Source organism: Microtus ochrogaster, chromosome 1, assembly GCF_000317375.1.
Source record: "Microtus ochrogaster isolate Prairie Vole_2 chromosome 1, MicOch1.0, whole genome shotgun sequence".
In the NCBI taxonomy this organism is placed as follows: domain Eukaryota; kingdom Metazoa; phylum Chordata; class Mammalia; order Rodentia; family Cricetidae; genus Microtus; species Microtus ochrogaster.
In genome coordinates this window covers 5,379,786-5,392,220 of record NC_022009.1, presented here as the reverse complement: position 1 = coordinate 5,392,220, position 12,435 = coordinate 5,379,786, and the positions used below count along the sequence as shown (strand labels likewise).

The following is a 12,435-nucleotide window of genomic DNA, read 5'->3' as shown; positions in this document are numbered from 1 at the left end:
CAAAAGCTACGGAGAAACCCTCTCTCAAAAATCCAAATAAATAAATAAATAAATAAATAAATAAATAAATAAATAAATAAATAACATAAGAGTGTTAGTTGAATGAACTGTCACCGTATTAGAAATGAAAATAAGTAAAAAAGAATACTTTGAAATGGAACGTGTTTAAATGCCAACAAAAGAGCTAGCTGAAGGAGATTCTGAATATGTGCATGAAAAGTTAGTGAAGACTAAGATGTGTTATTAAGGGACAAAGCATTTGTCTAGAGGATAACATATCAACTTCTCTTTAGGATATGTTAAGATTTCTGTGAAGCATCAAAAGCACGTGTTGAGGCAAAATTTTGGGTAGTGAACGACAAAGGAGGTGAAGGATTTTCTGAACTAATGAGACGAGTAGAACAATAGAGCTTGTAGTAGAAATTCAGTAACACAAAACGCCTCCTAAGGAACTGGTACAAAGTGATGTTAGCAGTGGAGCTGGAGTCCTAGGTGACACCATTACCTGTTTCCATGAGTAGAAAAAGTAAAGATCTCTGAGCAGTTAATATCTTAGGAAAGGGAGTTAAGGACTGACGGGGTGACTGAGCAGTCTTTGCTGCCAGGTCTGATGATCTGAGTTTTAGCACCAGGCTTTAGATGGTAATAGGTGAGTACCAGATTCTTGTAAGTTGTCTGGAGACCATTATACACACACAACCCCACATGTAAAAACACACACACATAAATACATATACACACCCTTCCTTCCTTCTTTCCTTCCATTGTTCCTCTCTTCTCTTTCTCTCTCTCTTACTCCCTCACACACACACACACACACACACACACACACACACACACACACACACACACACACAAGTAAATAAACAAATAAATGTAAATTTTAAAAAGTAACCTGGGTAAACTAATTTAAGTGTAAAGTTTTCTTTCTCCACAGCTGAACACATCTTTTGAAGGCATCTTACGTTTGCAGATTTACAGCTCTGTATTACAAGTGAACATGTTTATATTATAAAACTATATTGGTTTCTATACATGCTTGTGCAAGATCTTTGTTTTAAAAAAAAAACAATGCAAAGTCTTTCCTAAGACAAGGCAAATAATTCACATGACTTAGCAGGGAGGCAGAGTGATTAGACTTCATGTTTTTAGAAAGGTGAAAAAATGTGGTAATTATGTGGGGTGATAGAAGTGTTCATTATTGCAATGATTATTTCACAATATGAAGCATAAAATAGAGCTTTCCTTATTTAGCTGAAGAAAGGGTTATATGTATAACTTGTTTAAAATTAAAATTTGATGTGAATGGAAGGATTGTTAGCACAATGCTCTGTGCACTGTTGTAGAGCCCTATCCCATTTGAGGAAAACCAGGCTGAACATCTATTGGTATAGGAGGTCCTTTTGTATTTATGTTGCTTTCATTGGTTGAATAAAGAAACTTCCTTGGTCTAGTTGATAGGGCGGAACTCAGGTAGGCAGGGAAGACAGAACAGAATGCTGGGAAGAAGGGCAATGTAGCAGATGCTATGAAACTCCTGTCTGAGACTGACGCTGGTTAGGATCTTTCCCTGTAAGCCATGACCTTGTGGTGATATACAGATTGGTGGAAATGGGTTAGATCAGGATGTTAGAGTTGTTCAAGAAGAGGCTAGATATAATGGGCCCAGCAGTAATTTAATTAATACAGTTTCTGTGTGGTTATTTCGGAGGTTAAGCTAGCTGGGAGGTTGGACATGGCTCACTCCTCCCACAACAATCCATGTCTGGGTAAGAGGCTTACTTGGGCATTCTGTGTTAAGACACTGAGTAAGTACTTCAGGCCGCACTGGCATACTGGGTGGATGATGATTTTAAAGAATTAATGAGGTTATTTATGTCAAGCAAATATAACAACAACACATTGCCATTCACAATGTAATATCTGAAATAGGAAAATTCATATTGTGAAAATTCTCCCACATAAGAAGTCATGCTATTTTATCATGAAAACTACATTCCTTAACTGAGGAAGTATTTTGAGGGGAGAGAGGGGAAATTTTTGACTAGATTAGAGAATTCCAAGGACTCTAGCCTGGACCGAGCAGGAGAAACATTTCCACTATAGATGTTTGTTCTCTTTACACTTGCATGGTTTCATCCAATGTTTCTATACCCTGCTCAGCAGGAATTCTTTGGTATTTTGATGATTTCTGAGTTAGAGAGGGCTGCACCACTCCAGATTGGAAGAGCTGCCCCTGAGCTTCTGAGTAAAAAAACAAAACAAAAACAAAACAAAACAAAACAAAACAAAAAAAAAAAAAAAAAAACGACAAGGAGAAAAGAGAACATCAGAAAACTTCCTCCAGCACAGGTTGAGTCTGGCATCTGCTGTTGCTCCATCTACACCAAATATTTATGTATATAAGCATAATGACCTCAAATTAGATTTTCCTCTCCAATTTGTTCTAAAACCAGCATTTCGTTCATTGGCTCTTCTTCAGAAGCCTTTTTGGTAATAGTGTTTCCTGCTGAAGTCTGCATAGACTGCCGTGTTTGTTGAATAAACTCAATTATTAAGTGTACTGTTCAGAACTTTGCATAATAATTTGCATCAATACCGACAGAAGTAGGCTTTCCTTCCCTAGGAAGCAAGTGTGCCAAGAAAATATCATGAATTTTCATTTTTATCTTATATTTTACCTCGAGACATATTCTAGTATCATGCTTAAGATTCTTTTTTCATTTAGGACATGTTCTCCTAATAATATGATTTAATACCTTACAATGGTGTTCAAAGGAGGCTGCTAGTTAGTTCCCAGTTGCTCAGACCCCCAAAATAATTACACAGAAACTATATTATTTAAATAACTGCTTGGCCCATTAGCTCTTGCTTCTTTTTGGCTAACTCTTACATATTAATTTAACCCATCTCCAGTAATCTGTGCATCACATGGCCTACCAGCAAGGTTTCAGAGCATCTGTTTCTGGTGGGGCTACATGGCTTCTCTCTAAATTCTGCCTTCCTTCTCCCAGCATTCAGTTTAGTTTTTCCTGCCTTCCTCTATTCCCTGAACAGGCCCAAGATGGTTTCTTTATTAAGCAATGATATTTACAGCATACAGAGAAGAATCCCTCTTCACCTCCTCTTTTCTGTTTAAATAAAAAGGAAGATTTTAATTTTAACATATTAAAATTACATAAAACAAAACAGGCATCAAGCAAGTATTACAGTTACTATACCTATAACTATAAATTCTTCAATTCCATAAAAGACTCCAGAAGGACATATTATCTAAGTAAACAAGACGTGTATTATTCAAAACTCTAGAATTAACAGAGACATCTCGTTGCCTGAACAGTCACCCAAAATTCTTCTGTACTATTGGGGCATCCATCTTCAGCCTACAGGTCCATAGTATCTGGCAGACTTTTCCACAAAGCAGTAAATTTCAAAGACAGTTCTGCCTATAATGGTAGTTTGTCAGTCACTTTCTTCTGCATCCTGCAGAATGTCTGGCAGACTCTTTGATGAAGCAGGAACCCTGAAGGATGATCTCACATTTAGGCAAGTTCAGCAGTCACTTCTCTGTGAGTCCTGCATGTCCAGTTCATCAAACAGTCCAGGAAAGGGCAATTTGTTGCCCACATGAACACCAACTCCAAAGGAGCCTCTTTGAAGCCCCTTTTCCTCTTGAAGTAGATTGGTGCTTCCAGGAGCAGATAAGTCTCACTATTTTGAAAAGTCCTAACTTCTTAAAACAATTTTTTGTCCTAACTTGTGTATATATTTATTGATTTTTATTGAGCTCTACATTTGTCTCTGCTCCCCTCCTTGCCTCTCTCCTCTCCTACAATTCTCCCCCAAGTTCCCATGCTCCCAATTTACTCAGGAGATCTTGTCTTTTTCTACTTCCCATGTAGATTAGATCTATATGAGTCTCTCTTAGTGTCCTCATTGTTGTCTAAGCTCTCTGGGATTGTGTTTTGTAGACTGGCTTTCTTAGCTTTATGTTAAAAAAAAAACCACGTATGAGCGAGTATATGCAACAATTGTGTTTCTGTGTCTGGGCTATCTCACTCACAGTAATGTTTTCTAGCTCCATCAATTTTTCTGCAAAATTTAAGATGTTGTTATTTTTTTCTGCTGTGTAGTACTCCATTGTGTAGATGTATCACATTTTCCTTATCCATTCTTCAGTCAAAAAGCAGTTAGGTTATTTCCAGGTTCTATCTATGACAAACAATGCTGCTACAAACGTAGTTGAGCACATTTCCTTGTGGCACGATTGAGCATCCTTTGGATATATACCCAAAAGTGGTATTACTGGATCTTGAGGAAGGTTGTTTCCTAATTTTCTGAGCAATCACCACACTGACATCCAAAGGGGTTGTACCAGCTTGCATTCCCACCAGCAATGCAGAAGTGTTCCCTTTTCCCCACAACCTCTCCAGCATAAGTTGTCATCAGTGTTTTTGATCTTGGCCATTCTTACAGGTGTAAGATGGAATCTCAGAGTTGTTTTGATTTCCATTTCTCTGATGACTAAGGATGTTGAACTTTTCCTTAAGTGTCTTTCAGCCATTTTAGATTCCTCTGTTGAGAGTTCTCTGTTTAGGTCTGTACCTCATTTTTTTTATTGGATTATGTGTTCTTTTGATGACAAATTTCTTGAGTTCTTTGTATATTTTAGAGATCATACCTCTCTCTGATGTGGGGCTAGTAAAGTTCTTTTCTCATTCTGTAGGCTGTCATTTTGTCTTGTTGACCATATTTTTTGCTTTACAGAAGCTTTTCAGTTTCAGGAGGTCTCATTTACTAACTGTTTCTCTTTGTTTTTTTTTGCTGCTGGGGTTATATTTAAAACATTTTAAATGCCATATTCTGAAGTTTTCTTAAAGATTTGAAGAATACCTAACTATATGAAATACTTCTCTGTATATCTAGAAAATCTAACTAACATGACTACAAGCTGGACTATTATAGATGTTTCTTTATATTTCTTAATTATATATTCACAATACCTTAATCAAGAGCAGAAATATATATATATATATACACACACACACACACACACACACATATAACAAAATTGACCTCAAATTTGTATCATTAAACCAATATCAGTAAAAATGCAAATCTCTATAGCATGTGTCAATTCATTCTTTCTGGTTACCACTGCTCTTTGCTGATGGCCTCTTCTACCTTTTCAGGGTGAAACAAAGATCTTAAAGCTAAAGAATCTTCGACCTCAGGACTATGCTAACTACAGCTGCATTGCTTCAGTGAGGAATGTGTGCAATATTCCAGACAAGATGGTATCATTTAGACTTTCCAATAAAACAGGTACAAAATCACCACTGTATTTTATATGTTTGTTTTCTAAAACTAGTTTTTAGAAACCTTTTTAACCTTCTTCCAGGCCAGTTGATGGATACAGATGAAAATAGTCATAATTTTCCCCCCAGAAATGTTTGACATACCTCTAAACAAGGAAAAGTAACACAAAGAGACTGTGTGATGTTTCTAAATATGGAATAAAGAAAATCTTAAAATATTGTAGTCATAAGTTTTACAAATTAGCCTCTGTGCCATTAAAAGAGTTTTGAGGAACATTGGATTTTTCATATAAAACTTTACCATCTTATTTTCTGAAAATATCTTATGGTTACAAAGATAAATAAGACTCATTTTTGCTGTTTTTTAAGTTAAAAATGTAATGGGTAAATTCAAGCAGGTTTCATCAGGAGAGTTCTTTTGTACAAGAAAGAATTAATGTGCTGGAATGTCTAAAACATCTAGAAAATACATTGTTTCTTCTCTCAGCAAAGAACTGATCAGCAAGTTCCAGCCACCTTATTCAGTGAAAAGATTTGAGTTTAAGATTTTATAGAAAGAGTTTCCAAAGTACATTTGTACTTTTGTTTTGTATCTGTTCCATTCATTTGTATCTGTTCAAACAAGTTGCTAAAACTTGAAATGACTATTCTTTTATTCTTTCATTTATTCCTTAATAATTTTTCGAGATCCTACTGTATGTCAGAATTGTGTGTGAAGGAATATTGGCTAAATGGCCTTACAGTAAAAAATGCTATATTAACCACAGGGTGAAAGTCAGTCCAGGCAAATGTAAAAGTAGTGTGCGATGAAAAAAATCAGCTTTACTAACTAATAAGGGTATAAAATACTTCATAGAAAATGTTTCAGAAGTACCATGGACACAAAAATTGTTTAAGAACCAAAACATCAAAAATTAAACTTTGTTGCTAAAGTCTAGAGATTTGCTACTTCACAATTCATGAGGTGGGGAAGACTGACAGATATTAGGCTTGAAGAGTTATTTAGGATGACCGGCACTTTAATTTGCTTTGAGTTACTGAAAAGAAATTCAAGCTGACTTCAGACTGTTTTATTAGATACAAATATGATGTCTTACTTCATCGACAATATTAGAGTGGAAAGTGACAGAATCCTTAAAGCCCATTGAAGCAGCTAGTTTTTTCTCTCTCTCTTTTATTTTTTAGGCTTGTTGCTAGAATGACTGTTAATAAGAAGAGCAATGGCTACTATTTTATAAGGGCATGGTTTTTCCATATTACAAATGTTCTGTTGAAACTTTCAGCATTCTGTAATTTTCCCCCACACTAAAGTATATGACTAATCAGAAAAAAATGATAAGCTTCTTCTTTATAAATCATGTTTCGGTAGATCATCTTATATTGGTATTTATTACAAATGAGTATTGAAACTGTGGAAAAAGATTGGGATTATGGTACTTGTTTAAGGCTTCCAATAACTGCACTCAGAGGCATCATTTGCCTGACCTTTGAGAGGTCAGACCATTCATGTATACTTCTTTCCCATCTGGCTGTGCTCAGATTTGGGAAGGTTTGTGCATTTCAGGTACATGAAATCATAGTAGCTTCCAAAGTTTATCCAAAGTAACTCAGCTCAGACCATTTTCATTGTAGCTTCCAAAGTGTATCCAAAATAACTCAGCTCAGACCATTTTCACGCAAGTGCATATGTAAAACAATAAGCCCCACTTACTGTTCTTCTGACATGAAAGAGAAGTATGAAAATAAGGGTCATAATCAATATCATCAGGTATTCTGTTAGAAACTGTGGGGGTACACACAAAATAGGAAACCTCTGTTTTGCAACGTATTATGGAATATATGCACACTTTAAAAAGATAAAAAGTATATTGTGAATGTTGCAATAGGTCTGGTTAATGTCCTCTGTAACAAATACACTTTTAATAAAGAAATTTCAAGATTTTAGTCTTAGTAGAGAACAAACAACAGACAAGTATAAATTTACTATGAACGTTTTATGAGAATTCCTGTGGTCATTTGAACTTGTTAATGAGGATCAACCTGAAGGCCTGCTTATACAATACTCAAATGGCAGAATGAGCTAATATAGAAACAATAGCTTCATTGATAATTGTTATTCAGAGTTCTTATGGCAAAGCAGTTTGAACGTGAGTAGAATACTGGTTCCATTCTATACCTGTTGAAGCAGGATTTTGGTGTGAGACCTAGGAAAATAGAATTTGAAATAAGTTTAAATTATTGTTTTGGATGAGAAGATAATGTCATTGTTATCATAGTATTTTGATGAACTCATTCCATTTTATACAGATGAGCTTTTGTTAAAGAAATAAAGTTGCTAGTGCATTTACCAATAATCATTTGAAAGGTCATAATCATCTACACATTACCCAGAAATGGGTTGTCTTGACTTTCTCAGAATGAATTAGCATTGCAGTTCAAGTCCAAATCAAGTTAAGGAAAATATTCAGTATTTTTTTGACCCTCAGTGATGACATACTATAAAAACATGTCTTATCACAGTATATATTGTATTTATCCCAATTTTTCTAACCCTGTAATGATCATTCATACCATGTTATATAATTATAAAGTAACATTTTTATTTATCCCGGTCACTCATACTGACCAAGTGACACAGTCCTGTAGCTGATTCCAGAGACTGATGATTTTAATCTCATTTTGAAGAAACATTACAGTAGTACTTTTCTGGTAAACTATTGGTGCAATTTCATTTCTCATAGTTGATTGAAATAATCCACTTAGATTTGTAAATTTATAATCTAAATAAATATATGTGTATTTTGAAATGATCATAATTATGATAACTAAGAAATTATTTAAAATATGTACTACAACATAAGGGTGCATAGGAATTATGATAAATTTTTCATTTATTTTAATGTATTTCAAGCACTTATATGTTGATATCTCATGATTTCAATGGAAACTAAGAATTAAGTAGCTTACCTATATTAGGATGAAAAACATGTTTTGTACCTGCCTGAGAGGTGATGAAGAAGCCTATAAAGAAACAAGACAGGTGGGGCTAATTTCACTTAATTATATAGATTCCTTGATTTAGTCTACACAGCCTAAACATTTATAAAAAATTACATAATTAAGATACATTCCTTAAAAGTGGGTTACATCCAGAAAGGAATATGATACAAAGGTGATATGCAGTAAACAAGTAGCAAACTCTTATACTCCTCTGTGGCTGCTCTTTCTCCTCCTCCTCTTTCCTCACCTCCTTCTTCCTTGCACACCCTTGCCCATCTCCTTCCATCTCTCCCTCTCTATCTCTCTCCTCTCTCATTCATTCTCTTCAATATGTCCTCATCAATTGTCACAGAATAAACAGATTCGAGAAAAGCTCTCTTGCTTTTGTTTTCTGCTATTGTTATTATTTAGTGTAACTGGGAGCTCACTCACGGTCAACCACTGCTGTGAAGTGCAGTATAAATCACAGAATAATCTGTGTTTTTTTTTTTCATGGTGGTCTCTAGTTTAGAGGAATGCAGCGTACATGTCATAAGAAACAAAGTAGTATTTTAGTGGTAGGAATTTAGTAGCCAAAGTTACAAAACAAAATATATAAATACTTCTTTGTATAATATGCACATTATCAGAGATGCCAATTTAAGGTCAAGAAAAGTAAGTATTGGAAAGTTTGCTCTTGCAGATACACACTGACCTTAGCCACTTTCCTTAGCCATGTTGCTTTTTCCTAAGTTACTCTATTCATCTGGCCATCACAGAATCTAAGTGATAATTATTGATGATTAGAATCTAGGCATGTTATCATGCCAACTGTCATTTTTATTAGAAAGATAGATTTTATGAGATGCAGCTACAACAGATATGATGTTGGCCTGCATCAGACTTCATGGGCTGCATTATTATGATGTCATATCCTGAAGGCACAACGTGGTTTTAGAGGCAACAAATTGCAGAATCAAAGTGCCATCTGTCTGGTAGGAGCTGTCTTACTGAGTTGTCATGGTTTTCCTATCACTAGGTGGTCACATGACTTTTCCTTTGTGCTATGTGGAATGAAAGCTCCATATACCTTTTTTCATATAAAGACATCGTGTCATATTTTTTATACATTTGTTAACTTTTGATTTATTCCTTTTGGTTCATTTCAAAATAGAATTATATTGTGAGTCTTTATACCTCTATATATTTTGTTTTGGGAAAATGGGGAGAAAGCAAATCTTAGGGACGAATGAAGGTTGAGCCTTAAGAGAGACAGTCATGATTTTATTATGGTACTCTCATTATTTTTTGAAAGCAGGGTAAAGATGCTAATGCTACTATTATATGACAGTGAAGTATGCATTTTTCTGGTTATAATTTTGTATATTTCTAAACTTAGTACATGAAAGACTAGGGAAACTTTTGCCTTTTTTTTTTTTTTTTTTTTTTTTAAGCTTTGAGCACATTAGGATATTGGGAGCAAGTAATTGATGTTACCGGGAATAAAAAGGCTTTATCAGCATATATGCTGGTGTTTAACAGTAAATGTTGTTAGACTGTGTTTGGCAATAACATGTTTTCCTGGCCAGTCATAGTGTTTTGCACTTACAATCTTAGTGCAGTAGGATTATGGAGAGTTTGATACCAGTTTGAAATATGTAATGAGTACCAAGTCATTGAAAACTAAATGATACAGCCTGTCTCTCTCAACAGGCTCTCCAAACTGCTTTTCTGTAAGTGTTTTCATTCAAGAACATAGGGTGCAAATTCTGATTCTTTAAGTCTAGAGACATAATTTGGCTTCTGTTTTTGATACTTCTTAAAATCAGAGATAAGAAACGCAAAAAGTAATCATATTGTTTGCTTTTATAGGTAGGAAATCTAGATATCTAAAACATAAAAGTATTTGGCACATAGAGAATATTCCCAAATACTAATTACGATAGGATTTATAATCCAAATAGTAGAAGAAAATATATGCTTGCAATCATCATTCAAGTGAAGATGATTAAGGAAATGTCATACTACTGTGGTTGCTTATTTCAACCACCAACGACTAATCTAAACAAAGTTCATGCTTCATGTTCATTATTAATAGACTACTTTCTTACAAATGAACACCTTTTCCCAGAGAAATCTGAGGGTATAAATGCTATGCGGGATATATTTGTATGTGACCTGTGTCATTGATTCAATTTTTAAATATAAATATAAAATATGACTTCTTGAAATAGTTTAGTTTCTATGGTCAATAGAAAATAGTCTCAAAGCTATCTTTGGAGATTCTTTGACATGTAGTGTTGTATAAGACTTTTCTTTCATTCTTTTTTTTAAATTTTATTTTACATTTTATTATTTTTAATATATTTTATTTATGTATATTTTTTGTTTTATCCCACAGGTCCCTTGCAATCTTACACATACACACACACACATACTCATATAAAATGGCTTTTTGTTTAGTAGTAGTTCTTGTTGTTGTTGTTTTTCAAAACAGAGTTCCTGGCTTTTCTGGAACTCACTCTATAGACCCGGCTGGCATCAAATTCAGCTGTTTTTCTTCTGTTGATTTGTTTTGTCCCCTTCCAATGTGTTAGTTTTTGTTCTGTCTTAATCTATTTTATTTTATTATTATCCCTTAATCCTGTTTGTTTTCTGAGAGACTAAAAGGAGGTGGACTCGGATGAGAGGGGAGGTGGGAAGGAACTAGGAGGAATAGCAGAAAGGAAACCATAATCAGGATATATTACGCGAGAAAAAAATATTGCAATCTAAGACAGAAAAAAAGGAGTTTGTAAAACAAATAGAGGAGAGCAATAACATTGTTGATACACAGTAGATCATCCATCTAAGTGCTTTCTCATTTCCTAAGGTAATCAAAATGAAATGTGCCCTAGACTCACAAATACAACTTCAGATACAGGAAAATACAGATGATGGCTTCACTGTCAATTGGGGAGAAAAAGTAATGGTCATTATGAGGTTTCAACTTTGCTTTGCCTGAGTGTTTCCACAGCAACAAGATGACCCAGATTTTCCAAAATTGTATTACCATAGTAACAGAAAGTTTGCAAGTTGCTGGGTTCTCGCTCTACCTGTGTAGCTTGTCCTTCCAATGAATTTTTTACGTTCCTAGAACTCGTTTATTTTGAGACTCTAAATTCTTACATAAAGCATCCCTCATCAACTACCAACTTTCTCAGAAGATACTATAATTCAGAAAATGGATGGCAAAAAAAAAATACAAGGTCAAAGAAACTTTATTAATCAAATAAGAGACATTAGCACTGTACATATTAAGACAGAAAGAAATGATATGAATGTTCTTTCAATACAACATGAATATTTTAGAGCACCATCAAATAGTCTGTTTTAAGAGGTGTCCAAATGGTCACTTATTATGTTTCCAGTGTAACTATCTTTAATTTAATATGTTACTTGAATTTAATTACAACAAAATACTATTTTTGTTTATTTATTTACTTATTTAGGGGAGAACTTGTGTTCCACAGTGCATACGTATGGGTCAGAGAATAACTTGCAGGAGGTGGTTCTCTTCTCCCGCCACTTGGGACCTAGGGATAGAGCTCTGTTTTCCAGGCTTGGCAGAAAGTGCTTTTACATGCTGAGCCCTCCACCTGGCCCACAAAGCATTACTCAGAAAAACCTTCAGAAGCTTATACCGTTCTGTTGAATAATTGTTTCACGGAATTAGTGACGTAAATTCAGCACCATTTTTAAATATTAAGAGTATTAATTTTTATTTTAAAAGTGAAATTTGTACAACATGGTTTAACTCTTTTCAAATTTCCAATTTCAAACAAATCCATTAAAAGTCACATTAAGCTTCTGTCCTGCCTGCTGGTCACTAAAAATACACAGAGTTGACTAACCCTGTCCCCATGTCAGTGTAGACCTGTCTTTCAGCCTGGACTTTGTCATCCATTGAATCTTTTCATCATTTGGGAGATAAAGGGAGGAAAAGGAGATTGCAGGGAAAGAAACGGAAAGGAAAAAGCTAGCTGGATAGATGGATGGATAATATGGATAGATAGATAGATAGATAGATAGATAGATAGATAGATAGATAGATAGATAGATGATAGATAGATAGATAGATAGATAGATAGATAGATAG

At 34.6% G+C, this 12,435-nt stretch overlaps 1 protein-coding gene across 4 annotated transcripts in view; it reads left to right on the top strand.

Annotated features, from left to right (window-relative positions):
* The window catches only part of Mdga2 (MAM domain containing glycosylphosphatidylinositol anchor 2), a 733,616-nt gene that overhangs the window by 489,684 nt on the left and 231,497 nt on the right, over nucleotides 1–12,435 (top strand). For all 4 annotated transcript variants that reach the window (XR_003376942.1, XR_003376941.1, XM_026779216.1 and 1 more), the window contains exon 5: nucleotides 5,193–5,325. Coding sequence is in view for 2 of the 4 variants with exons in the window: in XM_026779216.1 (XP_026635017.1) it covers nucleotides 5,193–5,325 (133 nt within the window). In the remaining 2 variants the exon portion in view is untranslated. The remainder of the gene's footprint in view (nucleotides 1–5,192; nucleotides 5,326–12,435) is intronic.